Here is a 27,917-nt window from a genome sequence, read left to right as displayed (position 1 = left end):
CAGGCTTAACCAGAGGGCAGGCTTGCTCAAGGAGAGGGAACAAGGGCACTGCCACGGGAATCTGGAAGCATCAGGTTCATGCAGGACACCTTTCTTCTTTCTGCTCTAGCAGAAGTTCTGTGTTTCTGTGGTGGGGGAGGCCCCGTGAACCAGAGAAGGAAAAATTCCAAGATTAGTCTCCAAGGAAGAATTCATTGTTTCTGAATAGCTCCTGACACAAAGGGCAGGAAAGTGGGCCTTTTTGTGCATTTGAAAGTCCTGCCTGCAGGCAAGACTTTAATGGGTGGAGACGCCCTGTTGGGGGCTTTAAAGGCATTTTCTCCTGGTGCAGCTGTGATTTCTCCTGGGATCCTTCTGAGCCAGAAGTCTAGAGGATTTGGTGAAGAAATGGCCAGTTCTCAGGTAAGCCTGGCGTGCGAGTTCCAAAGCCCTATCGTCTTTTTCTTGAGAAATTCCTTACATTTAGAAATTAATATTGATTTTTTTTCTAGTTCTGATGTTTCTGCTCTATGTTTACACCCAGTTTTCAAACCTTTTCAGACATGATACTCAAATTTGGTCTTTAGAACCATTTACCCCTATGAGTCAGAGGCTTCTTTTTTTTTTTTTTCCTAAGGTTTTATTTATTTATTTGACAGAGAGAGACAGGCAGCGAGAGAGGGAAGACAAGCAGGGGAGTGGGAGAGGAAGAAGCAGGCTGCCAGTTAAGGAGCCCGATATGGGTCTCGATCCCAGTACACCAGGATCACGCCCTGAGCCGAAGGCAAAAGCTTAATGACTGCACCACCCAGGTGCCCCGAACCAGAGCCTTCTATCCCTTCTCTCCAACCTGGCTTAGAGTAGGTCATCAACGGTTTTCACTTTGAATGAAAGACCTGCCTGCCAGTATTGCAAATAGTCCCTTGGTGACAGATGCTTGGGAAGGTGTTGAGTTAAAGATTCCTATTGCTGAAGGGGTCTGGTCCTGGGATATCAGTGATGGAAAATGGTCTTATTTAGGCCCCATCTAGGTGCCTATCAGCTCCGTGTAGACCAGGAATAAGAAAATGCACAGATTGGGGCGCCTGGGTGGCACAGCGGTTAGGCGTCTGCCTTCAGCTCAGGGCGTGATCCCGGCGTTGTGGGATCGAGCCCCACATCAGGCTCCTCCACTAGGAGCCTGCTTCTTCCTCTCCCACTCCCCCTGCTTGTGTTCCCTCTCTCGCTGGCTGTCTCTATCTCTGTTGAATAAATAAATAAATAAAATCTTAAAAAAAAAAAAAAGAAAATGCACAGATAAACAGTGAATATGATACGATATCCAGAATCACTTGGAATATTCTCTGAAAAAAGAGGGGGTTCATATCCTATAGAATGTATCTAAAATAGACTAGGTGTTACCAGACCAGGAAAGTATATGTGATTGAAGTTTGTATAAATCGACTGTATTCTCATAATATAATTGATACGCCGGTTTACTGTTTAGGGGTACAAGAATGTGGTACCTAAATGGGGTGTCTCTTGAGCAGATGGGGATTTTGGGTGATGAGCAGGCATGGGCCACTGCCAGGGGAAGTGAGAGAATTCAGCTGAGGCAGAACAAAGGAGCCAGAAGCTCACTGAATGCACTGCAAGGGAGCGGGGGTGGGGAGGACACCAGAGAGGCCTAGTGCCAGGAGGTAGTGGGTGGGGCCTGGTTTTAAAGGGGAAGATGAGGCAGTCTGGGAACAGATGGAATCTTCCCTTTTGGGGAACCGTATCTGGTTGTAAGTAGCCCATTGGTGAGTTAGGACCTATGGCTCTTTGGGGGTGGGTCGCTCATGGGCCTGTCTGCATTCAGGCAGAGAGTCACCGGCCCCTCCCCCATTCCAGTACTCAAGCCAGTTTGCCTGAAAGGAGGCCTCTAGAAGGAACACATGGTGCCGGGTTCTTGTGTGGTGTAGCAGAATGAGTATCAGGCACAAAAGGAGACAGTGATAGTTTATCACATGAAGGTGAGAACAGAAAGCAAGCTTTCTAGAGTGAGCGGGGTCCCGAATGGTTGCTACCTAACGCCTTTATGGTTGGTCTTTTGTAGAAAATTGACCAGGGGCCTTCAATCTCCTTGAGGTCACCGCTGATAGCAGCATGATTACTTCTCCTTTGAATATGTCATCTCTGGTGTTTAAAACAAACGAGGTGGTCTCGTCACATTCCCTTGGCTCTTGTTTTCTTTATGTCCCTCTTTCCTGGGATTTTTGGTGAGCCTGGTCAATTAGCCCCGTAGCTGTCCACCCCTCCCTAGCCCCACCTGTCCCTTACTCAACACCAAGCAACAGGTCCTTCAATGTGCCTAGGGGCCGATGATCAATGTTCCATTGCAGCTGATATTAACTTCTTTTAATGGCTTGAGTCTCTGCCAGATAGCTCCCCCTGTAAGGCTCAAACGTCCTTCTTATTTCCTAAGGGTCTTGGACAGATATACTGGGTGATGTGCAGAAACCATCCCATTTCACCTGGAAGCTTCTTTCCATTGAGTTTCTCTTTGCTTGTAGTTTCTTTTCTTTCTTTCTTTCTTTCTTTTTTTTTTTTTTTTTAAGATTTTATTTATTTATTTGACAGAGATAGAGACAGCCAGCGAGAGAGGGAACACAAGCAGGGGGAGTGGGAGAGGAAGAAGCAGGCTCATAGCGGAGGAGCCTGATGTGGGGCTCGATCCCAAAACGCCGGGATCACGCCCTGAGCCGAAGGCAGACGCTTAACCACTTTGCCATCCAGGCGCCCCTGCTTGTAGTTTCTGATCAGGAGAACAAAGCAAAAGAAATGTAGAGAAGAAGGAAATGTCCTTGCAACTTGCAGCCCACAGATGGATACTTGGCACATGGAAAGATTGAGTTTCCTCAAGGAATTCCCAAGTGCCTTAGTGTTAATGCTTTGCTGGAGGCAAAAGCAGCCTTAGCTTGACCATAGCCAGACCTCCAGGATCCTCTTGAACATAGCAAAATCCCCTCAGAGACTTCTGTTATCTCTACCCCTACATGAAGAGTTTATAGTCAGTACCTTCTCACAGTCACACTGCAGCTCTTCTGCCAACGGGTCCTGTCCCTGACGTTTAATGAGAACGGATTTCTTTCATGAAAAATGTCTTCAGAAATACTTTCTTGACCATTTCCCCCAATACCCCTACATCAGTTTCCACTGCACAAATGAAGACTCTCACCTTCGTGTAGTTGGTAGTATTGTCTCCTGGGCCTGGGGGATCTAAGTCAGTCATACCGCCATCCTGTGAGTTTTTACTTTATTCCACACTCAAGTGGTAGACATTCTCTTCATTTAAAAAAAAGAAGAGTACTGTATTTATTTATTGTAGTGAGTGAGAGAACTAGTGTGTGTGAGAGGAGGAGAGGTGATCCCGTAGAGCCAGAGGGGGAGGGAGAGAAGTTCATGCAGACTCTGTGCTGAGTGGATCCCTGGACCCTGAGACCATGACCTGAACCAACCAAGAGTTGGACACCTGAGCCATTGCATCATCCAGAAGCCCTATTTCCTTCAGTGAATTTTCAGATGAAGAAAACAAGAATTCTCTAATTAACATGTTTGAGTGTCTTAAACCCTGAATTATATCACAGATAATGATTGACAAAAAGCATCAATGAAATGCTGTGTTGTGGGATCCTTGAGCATGATGGTAAGGAACGAATTCTTGAGATGTGTTACGGTGCCCGAGAGTCGGTTTATTGAGTAGCTCGCGGACAGGAGCTGTGGGCAGAAAGAGCTGCACGTTGGCTGCATGAAGCGGGTGGTTTCATGCTTAGTGTTCAAGGGGGAGGGTAGGTGCACCGAGTATAAGATCAGAAAGGTTTCTTTGAATTTGTGCTTGTTACTTTTGACCCATCTGTCCGATGCTATCTCTCCATTCGATGTTAATATCGGTGAAATGTACAGGCAGTTAAGAGAACGTAAGATAACAAGTAGCATGTATTTGACTCTTAGCAGAGCTATGCCGTCTGTAGGTCAGCCTTCTGAGTTAAAGGTGAACATTTTTCTGCCTCTATCCTTCATCATGGCAGACTCCTAAATAATAGCTGTTTTATGTGTATCATTCTCTGTGTTTGTGTTGATAGTGTGAATAAAAGAAACATCATCATCCACAAGGTGATTTATAAGAGTGAAGTCATTGAAAATTGTTCTTGAATTACTGATCATGAGAACTTTCTACTCTATCACTTTTCACGTGTGTATAACTACTTCCTACATGTGTGGATGGGTGCATGAAATGTAAATAGATAAACTGGTTTTGTGGGGATAACTTTTTGTTTCTATCATTGTTCTCACGTTTGACACCTGCTATGAACACTGGTGTAGAGTCTTCTCTTTATGGACCTGTGTGTCCTTTTCAGTCAACTCTAGGATCATAACCTGAGTTCAAACCTGATCCCTTTGCACATTCGGTACATGAGGTTTCTGCTTCTCCAGGGATGGAGAATACTAGCTTTATATTGAGGTAAAGGTAACTAGATCACTCCATGGGATACATCCGGGTCCCTCTGCCTCAAACTGGGTTAGCCCAAGCACTTCCGCTGGGCGGTCATTACATTTCATTGGATAGTTTCTATTTTCCCCGCAGGATTCTCTGCCCACGGGTGTTTTGGCTGAAGTAAAGGATAAGGTGGACAGAAGAACTGAAGTAAAATGTGGGATCTAATTTGGGGGGTACAGTGGTAAGCAGTGTAGGTCAGATGTTGGGGTCTAGCTGGTGACACTAACTCCCTCTTGATCTTAGGGACCACTGTGAACTCTGTCGATGGCCACTTGGTGACGGTGGTATGTCTTGCAGGGACTGCTGACATTCGGGGACGTGGCCATAGAATTCTCCCAGGAGGAGTGGCAATGCCTGAGCCACACGCAGCGGGAACTCTACTCGGACGTGGTGCTGGAGAACTATGGACACCTCCTGTTCTTGGGTGAGGATGACTCCTTCCAGATTTCCCAGTCCACACTCGGGGTTTCGTTCTTCCTTTCAAGACTGTCTCTTGGATGATTCCTCTTTGCACGTGGAACTCAGGTCACTGCACTAAGGAAGAAAAGTAAGGATTTGTAGATGGAGACAAAAATCTTCCTGATGTTTCCTTTTCAGCTTTAGCTTCTGCTTCCTTAGGGTCACATCATTTCTGTGGAATAGCGGTAGTTCTGAACCTGGCGTGGTGTGGAGCGCTACTGCCTGCGTTTAAACTCCAATTTTTACGCCGCCTTATTGTCTCGGTAGAACTTGTAAGTGCAAGTTAGGAAGTGAGTGTTTGAAACTCCTGTATGTTCTACAGGGGCTGTTGGTGAACAGTGTTGGGGAAATCATCTTCTAGAATTCTACAATGTCCTCTCTTCCCTACTGAGCCCAGTAGTGGCTTGCAAGAATCCACAGCCATACTTATATTCTGTTTCTTTATTAAACAGGTCTCATTGTGTCCAAGCCTGATTTGGTCTCCTTTTTGGAGCAGAGGAAGGAGCTGTGGGATGAGAAGAGGAACAAGACAGTAGTCTTTGATCCAGGTAGGTGGGAATGAATGAAGCTGATGACTGAGGGACGTCCAAGGAGGAGAAGGAAGACAGACCTTGAAATGTGGTTCCAGTAGCTCTGCTGGCATGAAAATTAGTTGGAGAAGCCCACGTGTATTGTTCCGTCTGTCACAGAGGGACATCTTTTCACAGTATTGTCATGCTTTCATATTCTCGAAGGCTTCTGCTTCAGCTCCAGTGATGGTCCCTCACAGCCACAGTGAGGGTTCCAGGGTGTGGGAGGGCCTCCATAATCAGAGAGCTTTTCCATTGCTTTGAGGGCTTTTGAGAAATCTCTGTATTCCTGAGGGCCTCTGCGCTAAGCCTCTTCTAAGTTCCACTTTGCCTCCTGGGAGAAAGTGTGCCGAGTTGTGTGGGGCATACTGGGGATTGGCTCAGGAATCCCCGCAACACTGAAGGCAGACATCACGTGTTTCTGGTTCATGCTTTCTAGTTTTCTGGAGGCTTCAGTCTTAATTGTACACAATGGAGACTCAGTAATGTCATCAGGCAACAGAGCACTTCCCTAACAGGAGAAAATACAATCCTTTATTTTACTCCGTATGTTCATTTTCCTTTGTATTAACAAGAAGACGACATTTCCCCTCCATGCGTTCCATTCCTCGGTGGTGAAATAAGGTAATGTCTCTGTATGTCCTTAGATTTCCTACATACAGTAATGTTATGCGGGATTTACCTCATTTGTAACCGGCAGCCTGTAGTAAAGTCTCATTTCTTGGCTTCTTAGTAAGTGCATCATTTACTAATTTTGTCTCATATAGTAAGAAGTTCCTGTGACGTTGTCATAAGTTTGCACTTTCTTATTAGTTGTCTCTGAGGCTCAGCTCTTATTTCTTAGATCAAAAGTTCTGATGTGACGTGGGCATGTGCTGTGTAAGAAGTGATGTAGATGGTAAAATTCCCCTAGTGACAAAAATGTCCCGTTGCTGTTGGAATTTTACTTCACGAAAAATTAATCATAAGGTTTTTTTACTACTTTCTCAGGAATGTATCTGGATTTACTCCCCTGTATTTCTTTCTTATAAAATGATTGTCAGCATATTTTATAACTGTGACGGTGTTTATTTAGAGAGGGAAGGTTTTTGCTTCTCTGCTTTGTTTTAAGGAATGGGTTATACCCTTGAATTCTGTGTAAGAGGAGGAATATATGAGTAACAGAATACATTTTTTGATGTCACTTATGTCCTTATTCATAATATTTTTCATTACAGCTTTTCATGGTTGATTGTAATGAATAATCCTTACAGTTTTACTGTCAGTGAACTTATGCCAAAATAGACAATGCCTGTTTTTCATGGATACACAGGTTTAAAATTCTACCTGTATTGAAGGTTTTCTTTTCAATAATTCGTATATTGCATTATGTGGCATTTTTTCAGTTCAATTTTGGCTTGTTCTCATTTTGGAATTCCTTAATAACGGGCTTCTTTTTGTATGGGACTTTCCTCAATGTTAGTTAATTGTGGCCTTTTTTTTTTTCTTTACCGATGTATTTTGTGATATGATGACAGTTTTCAGCCCTGTACACTTTTGAACAATGTGTGACTCAAATGTGAATCAGGTTTGTGTCCTTTCCCAGGAACATTATGTATGTGTCTATGAAATATCACCCCTACAGAGTGTGTAACTCGTCTTGTGTATTTCTGGTGGTGGTGAATGTTCTAGCATATCTAGGAGAGTTGTTATAATAATCACAATAATTCCAACATTTATTGTTGAATTTATATTCTCTTGGCATGAGAAGCACTTTTGGTGAATTGAACGCAATTTTACGATTTTTGTACATCTGTATATTGTGTAGATCCTATATTTTATCTTAATTCTGGTGTTCTATGCATGATATGGTTTGACACCATTGTTATTCACTTTTCTGTCTTCTGTCTGTATTTTCATTCTGGTTGCCTTAGAGATTCCTTAAAACATCTTACAGGTATAAGAAACCATTTTCAACTGCTGTCGTCAATTTTATAGGCAACTTTTCTCCTTCATCCTCTCCATCCCTGAACCTGTTGGATGTTACCACTATCACAAGTTCTATCTTTTATGTGGTGTAGTTTATTTATTATGCAGATTTGTGCATTTTACGCTTCTGTTTAAGACAATTCTGTAGCAGAAATACAAGTGATTGTGCTACCTCATTACAGCACTGCAGGTTTCTAGAATTGGGTACGTACTGACATGAGCAGGAGTTTTATGTTGTCCTGTGGTTCCAGTTACCCTTTAGAATCCTTCGTTTCCAACCAGAAAGACTTCCTTTCACATTTCTTGTAGGACAGGTTTACTAGTAAATTGAAGGGTCTTTTACTAGGCATAGTCCTCATTTTCCCTTCGTGGAAAACAGGTAGATTATGCCAGGTAGATGACTCTTGGTGCAGACTGTTGAATCTTTCTGTACTCGAATACACGATCCCATTCCCTTCTTCCTGTAGGGTCTGCTGAGAACTGCAGTAATCATCTTACAGGGGCTCTTCTGCAGAAGAGGAGTTGCTCTTGTCAGGCTTTTTCAAAATTCTCTTTTCATGTGTGATTTTTTTTTAAGGTTTTATTTCTTTATATGATGGAGAGAGAGAGTGAGAGTGCAATCAGATACACAAGCAGGGGGAGTGGTGAGCAGGGAGCGCTATGTGGGGCTTGATCCCAGGCTCCTGGGATTATGACATGAGCCAAAGGGGACACCAAACCGACTGAGCCACCCGGGTGCCCTCACCTCTGATTGTTGATAGGTTATTTATAATGAGTCACTGTGTTCATGTCTTGACATTGATCCTACTGTGAATTCCTGAGATTTTGTTGAATGGGTCTCTCTTTGGCACATATATGTAAAGTAGAAGCCTTTAGTTCTTCGTGTCAACTCTCTGCCCCCTTTCACTCCCCTCATGGGGTCCCCTTAATGTACATATCGGTCCACTTAAGGTGTCCCCTGAGTCCCCAGACTGTGTCTGTTCCCGCATTTTTCCTTGGTCTTCTTAGTAGACAGTTTAAAACAAGGGGTTTTTAGCTTGTCTGATTCTTTCTTCTGCTTGATAAAGTCTGTGGGTGACCCATTGGTGTGTTTTTAAGTTCAGTGATTGTATTCTTCAGCTCCCAATTCCTGGGTGGTTGGTTTATATACTTTGTCTCTTTGGGTTACATTTTGGTCGTGCCCAGTTTGCTGGTACCATCTAGTTCCCTATCTGTTGTCTCCTCCTGTCTCCATGCACAGCTTTATGATGCTTACACCTTTGTCATGCAATGCAGAGTTCTTCATATTTGAGGGTCCCTTTGTGATATTTAATTTGTTCTTGTGGTTGGAACACATTTTTCTATATCTTTTGTAGCCTTGTGATCTTTTGTTGACATTTCAGGATTAAAAAAGAAAAAGAGCCTCTGGGCCCAGGTTTCTGGACTTGCTCTGCAGAAAAGCACACAGATCATAGTAATTATGGTGCGTGTCACACATATTCTGGGTATTTGTCGTGTCAAGATTCTTGTAATTTCCCAGGTTACGAAAGTGCAGTTACTTTACAGCCCGTGATACCTTCCTCTGTTTCCCTTCAGCTCTATTATCTCTCTGTGTCTGAACAAATAGTCCGTTTGGTCTGAGCACCTACCACCGTGCTTCCAGAGGGCGCGCTCCTTCCCTCTTTTTTCCATGTTGTGCATGACAGAAGTGCCTTCCGTTCCTCAGGCAGCTGCAGAGAGGTCAGATCATTGAACACACAGGTCACTCACATGTAGGAGTTTTCTCACAGTGTGGCCATGGAGTGTCAGGGAGGGTGAGCAGCTGCCGTGGGCAAGCATCAAAGCCTTCCCTTGTCTCTTTGATGTGGCTCTTCTGCATTGGTACTTGCTGGGTGTGTTGGGTTCTCCCAGCTGGCTTCTGGAGCACTCTAAAAGGTAAATCGGTCCATTTTTGTCTCCATGGAAGAGCAAAGGCCAAGTGCTTCGAATTCCTCCTTTGCTGATGCCCTAGGGTAGGTATTAATGGGGCATGTTAGCACTTTAATGTATATGCGTGTGAGCATAGTGAGTGGGATAACTAATTTTGTATCTCTTAGTTGTTTGTTTCCGTAATACTCTAGGCCTGTTAGCAAAGAGAGGCAAAGAATATTGTGATATGGGAACATATGGAAGCTCTAGCCCTGAGCCCTGAGTATCTATACTTATGAATGCCTGGTAATGTGATGGGGGAGGGAAGGGCAGGAAGGGTGTTATGACGAATCAAAGCAAAGTGGGACAGTTACATGTAATGAACTCCCTCCTACCAGAAGAGATCAAGGGTAAAACATTCTGTGGGGCATAGAGTTTGAACCTCACCTAAGTCAGTTATATGTTCAGAACGATGTCTTTGAACCCAAGGACCCAAATCTATTTGTATACATACATCTTCTTTGAATGGGCGTTTGTAAATTCTAGAAAAAACCCTAGTCCATGGTGAAGATAATCATTGGAACCACTTCAAACATAAGTTTGGATGAGTCATGCACAGGAACATCTGTGAAAGTGAGGCATGGAAAAAGGAAGATAAAAATTCTAAATGGGATTGATTTGAGAAGTCTTGTAGAATGTTCATTATTCTTCAACGAACACATCATCTGTCCTTTTCCAATGTCTCTGATTTTGATGAACATGGTGGGGGGTCTTCATGGAAAAGTCACTGTTCAATAGGTATGCGTAATGTGGAGCAATTTTCTTGTTACGTGTTGTGCACTGGGAGTCCTCACTAAAGGCCTTTCTAGCTTCCAGAATTACTGAGGTGTTTGTAATGGAGACAGAACATATCAATGGAATGAATGTTGGAAAAACATGAATCAAGGGTCAAATCTTAAGAAGCCTCAGTGAACTCAGTTTCCAGAGAACTAGTGTAACAGTAATACATGTGGGAATGTCTTTGATGGAAGCTCCAATCTTAGCGTACCTCATTGTGTCCTCACTGGAGAGAAGACTTCTGAATGTAGTAACTCTGGCAAACATCTGAACTAACTTCAGAACTTGGTCAACGACAGAGATTTCATATGGGAAACAAATCTTACACATGTAAACAATGTGGCAAAGCCTTTGACTACCACTCAAAACGTATCAACAGAAGGTAGTACATAGTGGTGAGAAGGCTGACAAATGTAAATAAAAGAAAAACATGTGGCAAATCTTTAAGCAGAACTACAGCTTCCTAAACATCAGAGAGTGTACAATGATAGAAATCCTACAAATGTCAAATACGTGGCAAAGCTGTGGTGTACGGTGTGTGAGGAAAGTGCACATGGAGATGCCGTTTGTGGTTGACGTAGAGGAGTGATAGAAGTCAGGGTGGAGTAAGTCTTCAGGGAATCATTATCTACATTAATGTAAGATAGAGAGCTGTGCGTGGTGACTTAGTCAGTGAAGCATCCATGTCTTCATTTCGACTCAGGTCAGGATCTCAGGGTCTGGGGATGGAGCCCCAGAGTGGGCTCGGGCTCCGTGGAGTCCGCTGGGGCTTCTCTGTCTCCTTCTCCGTCTGGCCCTCCCCTGCTATGCTCTCACATGCTCCTTCTCTAAATAAATGGATACATTCTTTTTTAAAAAATATTTTATTTGTCGGTGGGGGGAAGCAGGGGCAGCAGCATGCAGAGGGAGAAGCAGGCTCCCCGAAGAGCGAGGATCCCCGTTCGGGACTCGATCCCAGCCCCTAGTATCATGACCTGAGCTGAAGGTAGACACTTCACCGACTGAGCCACCCAGACATCCCATGGTTTGTGGTTTTTACCATTTTTAGAAATAGTCTCTTATACCAAGACCACAGAAATACACTCTTTTCTGTTTTTCTAATAACATCATTAATTCACTTTCAGTTTTGCTCAGAAATGCATTAAACAACGTCTTCTTTGGTTTGTGTAGTGACTGAGGTTTTCTCTTGTTTAAGATTCTATTTTTAAGTAATCTCTGTAATCAACATGGGGTTTAACCTTAAAACTTTGAGCTCAGGAGTCGCATGGACTACCGACTGAGCCATCCAGCTGCTCAGTGAATTATGATGCCCATGTTCCCACAGCAGAATGCCTTCTCAGGGCTTGGCAGTAGCGATAATGTAGTTATCATTGAGTGTAGCTGGAATCTTGGCAAACTGATGGCTGTTTTTACCATGATCTCTCTCCCTTTACTTCCCTGGGCTTAGGTTAAGTTTTACAGATTTTACTGCCAAACATGAGTATGGTCAACCCACTGGTCATCTTCTCCAGTGGAGTCCCACCAAGAGTGATGGCTTTTGGGTGACGAGATTTCTGTCATGATTTTGGATGTCAGCTTCCTTGGTATCTTTAGGGACTGGCCAGGAGTATGTCCATTGTAGTGCAGTGGGGGTCTTGGGTGTCTTCTAGACCATTAAGATTAGCCATATGTACTCTGCTTGGAAGGAGATCAAGTCAAAGCTTCCACGTGCACGAGTTTCTCATTTTCCTCTGTATGTCAGTGCCGAATGAGCAGCAGAACATCCTGAAGGGAATCCTATTAGGCATAGTATTGTGGATGTCAGAGGAAAATTATACATTTGCTCTCTCCAGCATCATTGTTACAACTTGAAATCATGTTGTGAGCTCTTGATGTACACCCGCCGTTCCTTCATTTGCATCTCGTAGAGGCACAACAGTAGGTCAAGTCTATTCATAAGATCAACATTTCCTCCAGGTCTTCACCTAAGTTCAGAGCCACCCAAAGTACTTTTGTCATTGAGGTACTTCGGTTTCATTTGACTCAACCTCCTGCATCTTTTATGTCTACATGGCTGTTGTTACTATTCCCCATTGATACTTCCTGAACACCCTGCGCCAATTCTTATGTGTTTCCCAATCCTCAGCCCTTTTACTATAATGTGCCGTGATTCGACTACATGCAGGGCTTACTGTTCCCGGGAAGAAATGTAAAATCCTCTCATCTTTTCAGATGCATGTAAACTGTATGCTTTTGCAAAGTTGTTTCCTCACCTCTCCTTTAGAAAGCTCACAGCAGAAATTGAAGGAAGACTCTCATGGGTATTGGGATTTTTTTTACCTGTTCAAATACAAGAGCTATGGGGATCTTGACAAGAGAATGTTACAGCTCATGGGATTCTACTGTATTGCATCCTGCAGATCATAGTCTTTAACAGTGTTTCATGATGTAAAGTGAATAGATTTTCTCCCAGATCTTGGGTCAGATTAAGGAGTATTTGACAAGGTGTTGTACACATGGGAAAATGAGGGAGGAACGAACCAGCGTCAACCTGAGTGATGGATATTGTTGGAAGATGATTCTCTGTGGGCTTCTGTTTCTCCTTGTCTTATGGATGGAGGCGTTGAGCATTTTTCTTCTTGTCTTTCCATTGAAGTTTGTGTATAACAACGCTTTGGAATATAGTGATAGTGCCCATGGATAGAGCATGATTGTTTTATCATATAGGGAAGTAGAGATCTCTCCTTCCGTGGCAGAGTTCAGGTAGATAGGCTAGACGATCCTTTAAGACACTGGGTTTCGTTCGCACAGGGTCACAAAGCTGTGATACAGACTGTCCGCATGTGCGGCATCTACGTGTAGGATTTGGGCTGCGCAGCGGGCACGTGACATCAGTGTGACGAAGAAGCTCATGGTGTTTGTTGTGTCATGAGCCACGAGGTCCTTCGGACTGTGACCGGGGAGTCCTCTGTCTCCAAGCAGCATTGCAAGGTTGTTACAGGCCAACTTGTGACATTATAGAATGTGTGGAATCTTGGAATTTTTGGCCTTCTTGAGACTATCCATGGACCTTAGTCAAAACAAAATAGGTGTTTATGGGCCATTTTGTGCTTTGGTTTGTTCATTGTTTTGTTTTTTAGATTGTACTTAAAAGTGACATCATATGGTATGTCTTCTCTGTCCAACTTCTCTCACTTAGCATAATACCTTTTCTAGGTCTCTTCCCATTGTCTCAAATGGCAGGGAAGAACAACCACAAAGCAAAATAGACCCATAAATACAATCAACCAGCTGCTGTTTTCCAGAGTGGAATGGGACAGAGGATGGGCAATGTGGGTAAAGGGGAATGGGAAGTACAGCCTTCCAGTTAGGGAATTAATATGTCATGGGGATAATGGGTACAGCATAGCAAAGATGGTCAGTGGTGTTGTGATCGTGTCCTAGGGTGACAACTGGTAGCTACACTTGGGGTGAGCATAGGAGAACCTAGAGAGTTGTCAAATGACTGTGTGGTACACCTGAACTAATGTAACATTGAATGTCAGTTGTAGTTTAATAGAAAAGAAAGAGAACTAGATACAGATATGCCTAAACATGTATCACTTAAACTACTTTTTACGACGTTGCATGTAAACGAAAGCCAACCAACTCTACACATCAAGGGAATCCTATGTGTTCATGGTAGGATATAAACTTTGCAAAGTGAATTTATCTGTAACACAGTGCTAGAGAAAGGAGAGGACATGGGAGAGAGGTGAGAGTTCCCAGGAGGAACCCAGGATTCAGAAGTGAATGCTGGAGTCGTCACAGGCTGAGAGTCCAGAAGACACGTGAAGAAGAGTCATTTCTGTGAGAGCTTCTTAAGATGTTTCCCCTGCAGTGGGCTCTCTCTCCTGTCTCACCTTTAACATGTATGTGATAATGGCCACATGGCTCATTATGTCTTCTCTTTATAAGGCATTTCTTTGAGGAATACTGGTAAGTGCATCAGATTTTTATGTACATGCTCCTATTAGGCAAAGTCAGATTTTAGGAGGCAGCCTGAGTTAAACACAGAAGAGCGCCTGTACCATGAAACAGTGGGAACAAGTAAGGTAGAGGGAACACTGGATATTTTTGAAGGCTGTGGTTTGACTGGAGTCCAAACTAAGAAATCTAGCCTTGCAGCCACAAGCAGATTGTCCCTGCACTGCTTGTCAACGAGGGAGCTGTTTCCGAGAATATGTTTGATGGCGGCAGGACGAGGGAAAGGAAAAGGTGGCTCAGAAGAGTGGCTGCTGAAATTCCCTGTGGAGGGGTGGAATTAGCTTGACCAAGGAACCAGCCCTGCAAGAAATGTTAAAGCAGAATCTTGAGTGCAGGTGAGACAGCAGAAGTGATACCGACAAGAAGGCAGCAGAGAAAATCTCCAGAAACAGTGACAAAACAAGAACTAAAATGGCAATAAACACGTATGTCTGAATAATTATTTCAGAGTGTATAGTACATTTTCATTCAATCAAGACTCATAAGGTATCTGAATAGATTAAAAAAAACACACCCATCTATATGCTGTATACAAAAGCCTCATTTTTATTTTATTTTTTAAAAGTTTATTTGTTTGAGAGAGAAGCAGAGAGCGTATCCAGAGTGAGGGTCTGAATGAGAGGGAGAAGCTGACTCCACGCTACGTGGGGAGCCTGATCCAGGGCTCACTCTTAGGATCCCAAGATCATGACCTGAGTGAGTTAGATGCTGAATAGACTGAATAGGCTGCCACGACAGCCCTACAGAAGACTAATTTTCAAATGAAAGACACCTGCAGATTGGAAGGGAGGGGATGAAAATGGATGTCAAAGGAAAACCGAGTAACAATACTTCTATCAGACAAAGTAGACATTTTTGTTCGTGTCATTTTTAACCTGGTACAAAGCTGGCCTCATAGAATGATTTTGATTGTGCCCCCTCTATTCTGCTATTTCTAAAGTTTGTCTTTTTTTTTTTTAATGTATTTGTTCGAATTGACCAATGAAGTCATATAGTCTTGGACTTTTCTGTAGTGGGGGGATCTTTATTCCAATTTCAACTTTTATTTTGTAATTGGTCTACGAAGACTTGCTATTTCACAGTACGAGGTTCATATTTCAAACTTGGTTATTTCTGCTTCTTAGGAATTATCTTTTGTTCCCTAATTTACCTAAATTGTTAGTATATAACCGCTTATAGTAATCTGTTATCATAGTATATATTTCTGTAGTTATGTATTGTATCATTTTTTTTTCCATTTCTCATTTTGGTTTTTGAGTCTTCTCTCATTTTCTTTTTAGGCAGTGTCATTAAAGCATTGCAAGTTTTGTTTGTTTTTTTTGTAGAACTGGGCATTGCTTTCAATATTACTGTTTATTTCGGTGTCTGTTTGTTCCTGCTTTCTCTTTGGTATTTCCTCCTAGTGATTTTCAGCTAAATTTGTTCTTTTTCTATTTCCCTGTGGTGTCATGTTATGAAAAAACAGTAGAGGGGCATCTGGGCGGCTCAGCCAGTGATGTGTCTGCCCTTGGCTCAGGTCATGATCCCGAAGGCAGACGCTTCACTGACTGAGCCACCCAGGCGCCTCAGTCGTGCTATTTGTAAAAACATGGATTTATTTCCTTTATAGAGACAAAGAGAGAGAGCTCCCAAAGAGAGGGAGGGACAGCGGGAGAGAGAGAATCTCAGATTCCCCACTGAGCATGGAGCCCAACGTGGGCTCCATCCCTTGACCACCAGATCATGACCTGAGCTGAAATCAAGAGTGAGACCCTTAAGCAACTGAGCCACCCAGCTGCTCCTGATGGTGTCATTTTTGACACTCATTCTGTTAACATGCAGGCTCAAATTGATAGTATTCCCTATGTTCAAATACCCTTGAATTCCCGGAAGAATCCTCACTTGTTTATGTTGTAAAATGCTGGAGTGTGCTTCTGATTCAGTTGGCTGTACTTTACTGTCGACTTTGCCGGAATCTTCCTCACAGGTGGTAGCTTGCAGCCTTTCCTTGTAGCAGCTCTGCTTTGGCTTCGGTAACCTGGTAGTGCTGGTGTCACAGACAGTGTTCTCAGCAGCTCCCTTCTCTTTACTCCTTGGAAATGTTTGAGGAGCTGTGAAGTAATTTCTCATTATATATTTGTATGAATTATGCAGCGAAGTCCTCTGGCCCGGGAGTTTTCTTTGTTGGGCCTTTTTAAAAATTACTTTTCAATCTACTAAAGAGTTGTAGATTATTGGAGGATTTGTAAAAATATTTCTTCTCAATGTGGTTTTGATTCGAATTTCCCTGATGGCTAATGATTTTGAACATTTTGTCATGTGTCTGTAAGCCATTTGTATGTCTTCACTGGGAAAGTGTACATATCTTCTTTCCCTTTTTTTGATTTGATTATTTGTTTCCCATGTATTGAGTTTGAGAAGTTCTTTGTAGATCTTGGATACTAGTCTTTTATCTGTAGCATCATTTGCAAATAACTTCTCCCATTCCGTGGGCTGCCTCTTAGTTTTTTTGACTGTTTCCTTGGCTGTGCAGAAGCTTTTTATCTTGATGAGTCCCACAAGTTCATTTTTTCTTTTGTTTCTCTTGCCTTTGGAGATGTGTCATGAAAAAAGTTGCTGTGGCCAATATCAAAGAGGTTGCAGCCTATGTTCTCCTCTGTGATTTTTCTCAGGGAAATTCAAATTAAAACCACATTGAGATACCACCTTACACCAGTTAGAATGGTAAAAATTGACAAGGCAGGAAACAACAAATGTTGGAGAGGATGTGGAGAAAGAGGATCCCTCTTACACTGTTGGTGGGAATGCACGTTCGTATAGCCACTTTGGAAAACAGTGTGGAGGTCCCTTAAAAAGTTAAAAATTGAGCTACCCTATGATTCAGCAATTGCACTACTCGGTACTTACCCCAAAAATACAGATGTAGTGAAGAGAAGGGTCATATCTACCCCACTGTTCAAAGCAGCATTGTCCACAATCGCCAAATTGTGAAAGGAGCCGAGATGCCTTCGACAGACGAGTGGATAAAGAAGATGTGGTCCGTATATACAATGGAATATTACTCAGCCATCAAAAAGAACGATTACACATTTGCAGCAACATGGATGGAACTGGAGGAGATAATGCTAAGTGAAATAAGTCAAGAAGGGAAAGACAATTATCATATGGTTTCACTCATTTCGGGAATATAAGAAATAGGAAAATCGGTAGGAGAAGGAAGGGAAGATTAAAGGGGGGTAAACAGAAGGGGGAATGAACCATGAGAGACTGTGGACTCTGGGAAACAAACTGAGGGCTTTAGAGGGGAGGAGGGTGGGGGATTGGGATAGGCTGGTGAGGGCCCATATTGCATGGTGCACTGGGTGTTATACGGAAATAATGAATCAGGGAACATTATCAAAACTAAGGATATGGTGACTAATATAACATAATAAAAAATTATTATAAAAAAATAAAATAAAAATAAAAATATTTCTTCACGTTGGAGTCCTGGTTGGTTATATGTTTTTGATATTTTTTGGTATCTGTTTCTTTGCCTATAATTATGTATTGTTGCCTCATAATTTTTTTTTAATTTTATTTATTTGACAGAGAGAGACAGCCAGCGAAAGAGGGAACACAAGCAGGGGGAGTGGGAGAGGAAGAAGCAGGCTCTTGGTGGAGGAGCCTGATGTGGGGCTCGAACCCGGAACGCCGGGATCATGCCCTGAGCCGAAGGCAGTTGCTTAACCACTGCGCTACCCAGGCGCCCCTACCTCATAATTATTTTTATTTCTATGATATCAGTGATACTGTGTCTGCTTTCATGCCTTCCGATTTTATTTGGTCTCCTCTTTCATTCTTACTTGATTTATTTATAAGTCTGTCAATTTTGATTTTTGTTTTTTTCTGAAAACCAAATCTGCCTATTGTTGATATTTTCCTATTTTTGCTGAATTCTGTTTTGTTCATTTCTGTTTTATGTGTAAATTTTCTTTCTTCCACTGGCCACAATGGCTCAGTCAGTTAAGCCTTTGACTTCTGCTCAGGTCACGATCTCAGGTTTGTGGGACTGAATCCTGTGTCTGCTCCCTGCTCAGATGAGAATGTGCTTGCCCCTCTCCTTTGGGCCTCCTCTTGCTCATACTCTCGCTCTCTCTCTCTCAAATAAGTCTTTAAAAAACTTCCTTTCTGGGGCGCCTGAGTAGTGCAGTCATTAAGCGTCTGCCTTCGGCTCAGGGTGTGGTCCCGGCGTTCCGGGATCGAGCCCCACGTTGGGCTCCTCCGCTGGGAGTCTGCTTCTTCCTCTCCCACTCCCCTACTATGTTCCCTCTCTCGCTGGCTGTCTCTCTGTCACATAAATAAATAAAATCTTAGAAAAAAAAAAACCTTCCTTTCTTTGATTTTCACTCATAATGGTACTTTTCCTGATTATTGGAGGGAGAGGAGAGGGATTTGTGTTACACCATGACAGTACTACAGAATTATCTCTTAGCTATGTGGCCCGGGTGTTGTGTGCAAGTTTATGTGTCCATGGAGGAATAAAGTCTGGATGATTCCTTCTCAGCTGTCTTGCTGACGCTCTCTGATTGATTTTATGGTTGTTTGTTAGACGTCATCAGTGTATTTATCTGAAAGTAGGAAGTGGAATGACTTGACTTTTCTATTATTCAATATCTTTCAGCGGTATCTTCACATGGCGCCCTGAGCTTCCTGCCAGAGCCCTGCAAAGAAGCTTCATTTCAAAATGTGGCAGTGGGTCGATATAAACATAGCGTCCTTGACAAGTTACACTTAATGATAGACTGGGATCATGATCGTAAAGGATATGTCCAAATTGAGACTGCCGCCCATAATAAGACTCTCACTGCCCAAGATGGCGAGGGATATAAAACAGTTTGTAAAACCTTCCATTTTAAGTCCACTCTTTCTGCAAAGCAGGGTGTTTCTGTAAGCAGGAGCTCCAATCAACTCTTCGAACGGACAGATACATGGAAAGAGAATGTGGAAAATCTGGAAAGTTACCTAGTCCATGCTGAAAATAATGATTTGAACAGTGTTGAAAATAGGATTGCATTGACCTCTCAGTCAAATATTTCTACACTACAGAGGTTTAAAAATGAAGAAACAACCGCTAAGTGGGGTCCACTTGAGAAGTCCTTCACCGAGGACTCTACCCTACAAAATGACTGGTGCATTTTCAGTGGAGACAGAATTGCTCAAGGCAGTGAATGTGAGAAAAAACTTCATCAAGGCTCAAATGTTAAGAAACATCTGAGGACTCATTTTCTAGAGAACCATTTTGAACGTATTAAATGTGGGGACATCTTTGATCAAAGGTCCAACCTTATATATAACACTATGCATATAAGAGAGAATCCTCATGAAGGTAACGAATGTGAAAGAGATTTTAATCAGTCCTCCAGTGTGGGTGATCGTCAGAGAATTCATGTGGGACAAAACCCATACAGATATCATAAGCCTGGGAACATGTCTAGTGAGTCATCAAGAATACGTATACATAAGACAGTCTGTAGTGGAGAGAAACCTTACAAATGTAAAGAATGTGGCAAAGCCTTTATCCAGAAATCACACCTTAGTGGGCATCACAGAGTTCATACTGGAGAGAAACCTTACAAATATACAGACTGTGGCAAAGCCTTTATCAATCCATCAGGCCTTACTGGGCATCACAGAGTTCATACTGGAGAGAAACCTTACAAATGTAAAGAATGTGGCAAGGCCTTTAAGAAGAAATCAAACCTTAACAGGCATGAGAGAATTCATACTGGCGAGACACCTTACAAATGTAAAGAATGTGGCAAAGCCTTTATCCAGAAATCACACCTTACTGTGCATCACAGAATTCATACTGGAGAGAAACCTTACAAATGTACAGACTGTGGCAAAGCCTTTACTGATCCATCAGGCCTTACTGGACATCACAAAGTTCATACTGGAGAGAAACCTTACAAATGTAAAGAATGTGGTAAGGCCTTTAAGAAGAAATCAAACCTTAGCAGGCATGAGAGAGTTCATACTGGAGAGAAACCTTACAAATGTAAAGAATGCGGCAAGGCCTTTAAGAAGAAATCAAACCTTAACAGGCATGAGAGAATTCATACTGGAGAGAAACCTTACAAATGTACAGACTGTGGCAAACCCTTTATCGATCCATCAGGCCTTACTGGGCATCACAGAGTTCATACTGGAGAGAAACCTTACAAATATACAGACTGTGGCAAAGCCTTTACCGATCCATCAGGCCTTACTGGGCATCACAGAATTCATACTGGAGAGACACCTTACAAATGTAAAGAATGTGGCAAGGCCTTTAAGAAGAAATCAAACCTTACCAGGCATGAGAAAATTCATACTGGAGAGAAACCTTACACGTGTAAAAAATGTGGCAAGGTGTGTAAGGTTAAATCAGACTTTAGACAGCATCACAGAATTCATATGGGAGAGAAACCTTACAAATGTACAGACTGTGGCAAAGCCTTTACCGATCCATCAAGCCTTACCAGGCATCACAGAATTCATACTGGAGAGAGACCTAACAAATGTAAAGAATGTGGCAAGGCCTTTAAGAAGAAATCAAACCTTACCAGGCATGAGAAAATTCATACTGGAGAGAAACCTTACAAATGTAAAGAATGTGGCAAAGCTTTCAACAATCTAGGAAGCCTTACTGGGCATCACAGAATTCATACTGGAGAGACACCTTACAAATGTAAAGAATGTGCCAAGGCCTTTAACCATAAATCAAACCTTAACAGGCATGAGAAAATTCATACTGTAGAGAAACCTTAGAAATGTAAAGAATGTGGCAAGGTGTTTGGGGTTAAATCAGTCCTTACTGAACGTCACAAAATTCATACTGGATAAAAAATTTACAAATGCAAGGAATGTGGCAAGGCCTTTATCCTTAAATCAAGCATGAGGCAACATCACAGAATTCATACTGGAGAGAAACCTTACAAATCTAAAGAATGTGGCAAAGCCTTTACCCATCCATCAAGCCTTACTGAACATCACAGAATTCATACCAGGGAGAAAACTTTCAAATGTAAAGAATGTGGCAACGCCTTTAGTTCATGCTCAGACCTTACTCGCCATTACCAAATTCATACTGGCGAGAAACCTTACAAATGTAAAGAATGTGGCAAGTCCTTTAATCAGCGTTCACACCTTACTCAACACCACAGAATTCATATTGGAAAGAAACCTTAGAAATGGAAGGAATGTCGCAAGGCTTATCCAAAAATCAGGCCTTACTCAACATCACAGAATTCATATTGGAGAGAAACCTTACCAATGTACAGAATGTGGCACGGCTTTTAAGCAAAAACCATGTCTTACTGTACATCACAGAATTCATCGTGAGGCTGGTCTTACAAATTTGAGGACTGTGAGAGAATTTGGAAGGATTGTTGATCCCTAACTCCACATCAACATCATAGAGTTCATACTGAGGAAGAATACTACAAATGAAAGAATGTGGCAAACTTCTAGGTGGAAGTCATAACTTGCTCAAACTCATCCTTAATCATACAGGAGCAAAACCGTAACATGTCAAGAAAGTGGCCAAGCGTTTAAGTGGAATACAATCCTTATTTGGTGTCCAAAAATGCAGTCTCGGTTCAAGATGTACAAACACAATGAATGAGGAACGATGTTGTCTTACAGTTTAGAAATCATCATCAGAGAGTTCAGAGAAGAAAAGTAACTTGAAGATAGAATTATGTAGAAATGTATTGAATTGAACATCAAATGTCAAATATATGTCACAGAATTCACAATAGAAACAAGTACATCAGTCACTTTAGAGATGACATCAGAAGTAATCATACCAGGTTAGTCAGTTAGATAACATATATGTATTCTGCTTTAAAAGATGGAGGGATTTTTGCATGGGTGGAATTTTAGTGTGTGTGTGTTTCCATTGACTCTATATGAGATTTGTGACTTGCGGATATCGGTGTGTTTCTACTCTCACAAGTCTTCAGAAAATTCATTTATTCCTGGTGGGTGTGTGAAACTCTGTGGGTATTGTTGTTGTGTCAAAGATAAGAGATGCCCTTTTTCCTTAGGTGGCATCCATGCATATCTATTTTCCGTGGAAGATGAAGGACAATAGAACGTAAAATATATGAAAAAATCGAAATGGATATTCTGTTTGTGGTTCTAGCATTGATATAGGTCATCATGAAGTCTGTGCTCAGAACATCATTCTCCATTTTTTAAAATGAAAAAAATTTATGACTTATTAAATGTTTTACTAATTGCTCTTTAAGGGAAAAGAGACAGCACTCCAGTAAACTGATGATACATCTCTATAATACTAATTGTTGGAAAGTACAAACTGATGTGGTTGAAATGAAGAAATCCTCATAGATATCAGAGAATAGCTAACTCTTCCATAAAATAAGATACAGTTGTACATCGGCATTTTTAAAGAATTACCGGAGTTGTTAAAGTGTTTTACTATGCAAAACTAAGCTGGAAAGAAGTTAAAATAGACTCCTATAAGATGTCTTCTTTAAACCTTATGGTACTCACAAAATAAAAATGTAGTAATAAATACAGAATAGAGAGGGCGAAAATAGTCTAAGTATATCCTTTAAGAAAACCATCAAGTCACAAAGATAGCCAATGAATAAGAAAGGGTCAAATAATTCTAAACAGCCAGAAGACAATAAAAAGAATGACAACATTAACTCTATACTTGTGTTGATACTTGCTTTAAATACGAAGGGACTAAATTCTCCAATCCAAAGATACAGATTGCCTGAATGGAAAGAAATACAAGACCCAACAGAGTCAAGAGACTCACTTCAGGTTAAAAAAAATTTTTTTTTTCTTGAGAGAGCCCGAGAGGGGCAGGGTCAGAGGGAGAAGCAGACTCCCTGATGAGCGAGGTGCCTGATGTTGGACTCGATCCGGGGACTCCTGGATCATGACCTGAGCCGAAGACAGACACTGAATCGACTGAGCCACCCAGGCGCCCTCACTTCAGCTTTAAGAACACAGTCAGACTGAACGTGCAGGTGTGGAAAAAGATATTGTCTGCAAAGGGAATAGAAAAGGGTGCAGGTTAGCTATGCTTACGTCTGTCAAAATTAACATTAAGCCAGAGAGAGTAGTAAAACACAGCAAAGGTCATTTAAAATAAAGGGCTGACTTTGTGCCGTGTTTTTATTTTCATAGTGTTTGGCAGATGTCAAATAGGATTTCCCCCATTTTGGTTTCGGAAGGCCAGGAATAGTATGAAGATGTAACTTGTGTAGTACTTCCCTCTTTCAAAACCAATACCTTTTCCCAGAAATGGTGGTGGTGTTGATCCACGTACCCCAATTGTAGCTTGTGTAAGTTTTGTGAACATGGATATCTTAGGAGTCCCCTAAACAAGTAGTGGATTTTCAAAAACCTTTTTCTGTGTTTTGAGGGTTGGGGGGGAAAAAACCTCTGAAGAACAATGTGAGAAAAACCTATTGCTTTCAGATTTTGATGTATGTGGGAAAATACGATTGCAGTGAAAATCTTGGCAATTTCCTGTAACAAGTAGCCAGTAATTTATCAAAAGTAGCTGAGGCTACTACATCTTTTCCACAGTATTCCGTTTTCTAACCTCTTGCTATTAAACGTTGCCTATGTTTTTCACATGTTATTGAATTTACATTGTTATCTGCTATTTAAAGTCCCAAAATAAATGATTGTACTTTCAGGGAGGTTACTAAAATGCCCTTCGGGAAGATTTCTTTTTTTTTTTTTTTGGTGGGGGGGGGCTCATCCGGGATATCGGGAAGATTTCTGATATCATTTCTGGGCAGTATTTCTTTATATACGGCTGCAAGTGATAGGCTTTGTCTGGGTCACCTTGGCCATAGTTGTGACAGTGGATTTAGTTCAACCTGGGTTTTTTCTGAAATGTACATCTTCCCATAGGAACCCCGTACATTCTAGTTAGTTCACAATTTTTAGCGTAACTTACAGGTGACTACCAGTTGTATACAGTATATATGCATTTAGTAAATATAAAACATTCAATCCTTTAAAGTTGGAGAAATGTAGGTAACACATGTGCTTATGATTTGCATTATATTAAAGCTGTAGGATTCTATATTCATGTAGTCTGTAGTGACAAGACATTTCTCGCGATTGCTTTCCGCTCTCAGAAAAAAAAAAAAAACCAGTCTTGTGCATTGGATTGCTGTGTTGTTTACAATTTGGATACATAGGAGTCACTTGCTTTTTTTTTATAATAATATTTTTTTATTATGTTAGTCACTGTACAGTACATCCCTGGTTTTCGATGCAAAGTTCCATGATTCATTAGTTGCAAATAACACCCAGTGCACCATGTAATACGTGCCCTCCTTACTACCCATCGCCAGCCTATCCCATTCCCCCACCCCCTCTCTGAAGGCCTCAGTTTGTTTCTCAGAGTCCATAATCTCCCAGGCTTCATTTCCCCTTCTGATTACCCCCCCCCCTTTCTTTATCCCTTTCTTCTCCTACCGATCTTCCCAGTTCTTATGTTCCATAGATGAGAGAAACCATATGATAATTGTCTTTCTCTGCTTGACTTATTTCACTCAGCATTATCTCCTCCAGTGCCATCCATGTTGCAGCAAATGTTGAGAAATCGTTCTTTTTGATAGCTGAGTAATATTCCATTGCTTTTAAAAACTAATTTTGTTTGATCTATAGTAATCTTTTACATTTTTCAAATAAATAGAACCTGTTTTTCCTAAAAGAATAAATAATACAAAATAAAGGGGTCGGTTTGAGAAACGGATATAACTTTTGTAATTATTCATGCACCCAACTTAGAAGCACTTAACACGTAAAGCAACTATTAACAGACAAGAACAGAGAAAGAGACAGCAGTTCATTAGAGAGGGACTTCAGTACTGTGCCTTCAATAGTGGCCAGGTTATCCAGATACAATCAGTACGGGGACGTGAGACGACAATAATAGGAAGCAGACAGACTTTGCACGTGCATCCAACAGTATCAGAAAACACGTTCTCACATGCACATGGAGCATTCTCCGGTCTAGTGTATATGTTGGGCCACAAAACAAGTCTTAATAAATTTATAATCAAAATCCTACCAAGCATCTTTTCCAACCACTATTTCTTTTTTTTTTTTTTAAGATTTTATTTATTTATTTGACAGAGATAGAGACAGCCAGCGAGAGAGGGAACACAAGCAGGGGGAGTGGGAGAGGAAGAAGCAGTCTCAGCGGAGGAGCCTGATGTGGGGCTCGATCCCATAACACCGGGATCACGCCCTGAGTTGAAGGCAGACACCCAACCGCTGTGCCACCCAGGTGCCCCCCAACCGCTATTTCATGAAACTAGAAGTCAGAGGTACAAATCTAGAAAATTCAGAAATAGGTGAAAAATAAACATGCAACTTTATGCATAATAGCCAAAAGAATGGAAAATTCCTTGTCCATTGTCAGATGAGCAGAGAATGTGGTGTATATATACAGTGTATACTTGATATAATTAACAATACAATTGAGAGTTGTTAAGAGAATAGCTCTTAAAAATTCTCACCACATGAAAAATTAGAACTCTGAGGTGATAATTATGTTTTGCAATATATACTTAATATAATGTTAATGTTAATTATATCTCAGTGAGACTGAGAAAAAAATGAAATAAGCAGTTAGTGGTTTCCTAGCCACAGGGATAAGAGGATGGGGATGGGGATGGGGAAGGTGATGCATTGTAAAATTGACTATGGTTTGCTTGCACCTATGTGTGAATCACTTAAAAGCCTACCGTTTGTACATTTTAAGTGTATAAATTATACAGCACTTAAATTCAATGCAAATAAAGCTGTTTAAAAAGAACCCCAAAGAAGGAATGCCTGTATAAGAAGGCCTAGTATTATAACATACCACGACTACATAAATTGAACCATGACACACGTACATGTGTAAGATTTCAGGGGGAATTTAGGATTTAACTTTTTCCTGTGTTTTCGATTTTGTGAAAATACAAAAAGAATTTGTAAGAAGCGTATGGGAAGGAAGTTTGTCAAATTATATATATTTAATTATTAGTGTGAGTTATGTTCAACACTTTGATGTTGAAGAAAATGTACAGATGCTAAAATCTGGGTTTCTCCAAGGCAACAAACAATAGAATGGATATCTATGTATCTCTTTTTGTATTTTCGGTATCTCTATTTGCATAGACCTATAGATACAGAAGAAGATATAGGCATATGATAAATAGGAAGCAATCTCTATTTCTCTATAAATCTCTACATAGAGAGAGGGGAAAGATTTCTTTAATGAATTGGCTAACCCGATCGTGAGAGATGGCAAGAGTCACGTGTGCACGTCCAGCAGGTGAGAGGGCCAGGGAAGAGCTGATGTTGAAGCTGGAGAATCTCCAGACAGTCGAAACAGACGCAGGTCAGTAGGAAAGAGCCCCTTCGGAATACACAGCTAATTACTGTGTTCTCCAGAATACACTGTCTAGTAAGTGGTATGGTTTCATTTGCATAAATTTAATGTAAACTATTTGAAATGGGAAAAAATACAAATAATTTCTAAAGAGTTAAACATCATCTTCGACTATTTTGACTACACGGATGAGAATAGATAGCATTTTGAAGCATGCCTTAGTGTACGCCTTCCACCAGAAACAAATCAGAATTACGGTAGAGAGAGAACAATATAATCAAGAGCATATGCATTTTTCTTAGATGTATAAGTAAATAAAAATTAGTGAAGGAGAAAATATTTTAATTGTTAAACAGGATTAAAAGACAAAAAATAGCTCTGCAATTTAAAGCTTATTTTTCTAAGTATAGGAAAAGTTAATTGATCGAATAACTGGAACATTCAGTAATGAAAATTGCTCCAATTTCACAGCTGGTAAGTAGAATAGACATAAAGACACGACATGACTTCTAGCCTCGTGATAGATGAAATTAAAATGAGTGGTAATAAAGAGTGTTGGTGAGGCCAGGAGGAAACACTACGTATAAAATAGGACATAAGTGCAACTTTGCGGAAGAGCTCCTGTCCGGTATCTATAAAAATTTCGAATTCATTCACCTTTGAAGCAGTAATTACAGTTCACATTCTACAACTCAATGAAATATATACAAATTTGTCTGAAACAGGAATCACAACATTCTTTATATGGAGGAAGTGAATCATGACATAGGTAATCAATAAGAAAATACTTACATGGATCTTTTAAAGAATGTCCTAATTCCATTTTTACTAATAAAACATCTCTAGGGGCGCCTGGGTGGCTCAGTCAGGTAAGCGTCTGCCTTTGGCTCAGGTCATGATTCCAGGGTCCTCGGATGGAGACCGGAGTCAGGCTCCTTGCCTATGGGGGGCCTGCTTATCGCTCTCCCTCTCCCTCTGCCCCCCCCCATTGTCTGTCTGTTGCTCTTTTTCTCTCTCAAATCTTTAAAAAAAAAAAGCTCTACAATAGATCTCTCTAAAATAGAGGACATGAATGTTGAGAAAAGCTGCATCACGTTCTAGAACACAATAAGCAACAAAATGGTATGCATACCTTTAACTCAATATCTGTGTGTATATATTTATTTATACAGCTAGAAAATCTGAGTGTATGTTTCTGTAGAGAGGGAGTCATGATGCGTATATAATAGTAAAGAATAGAACTTATTTCTCATTCAGAAGTATTTGAAATATTTGCCCAAGAAAGCCATGTTGCATTGGTACAACT

At 41.2% G+C, this 27,917-nt stretch overlaps 1 protein-coding gene across 1 annotated transcript; it reads left to right on the top strand.

Annotated features, from left to right (window-relative positions):
- Positions 1-387: 387 nt before the first annotated feature.
- On the top strand, positions 388-23,903 carry LOC148108322 (uncharacterized). Its single transcript, XM_087871241.1, is given in 5 exon segments — positions 388-402; positions 4,796-4,922; positions 5,410-5,505; positions 18,866-21,440; positions 21,442-23,903. Coding segments are annotated over 5 exon segments (2,997 nt in total). The 3' UTR covers positions 21,626-23,903.
- Positions 23,904-27,917: the final 4,014 nt, after the last annotated feature.

Source organism: Ursus americanus, chromosome 21, assembly GCF_024610735.1.
Source record: "Ursus americanus isolate L20-20 chromosome 21, mUrsAme1.1.p, whole genome shotgun sequence".
In the NCBI taxonomy this organism is placed as follows: Eukaryota; Metazoa; Chordata; class Mammalia; order Carnivora; family Ursidae; genus Ursus; species Ursus americanus.
This window is presented reverse-complemented; position numbering and strand designations above follow the sequence as displayed.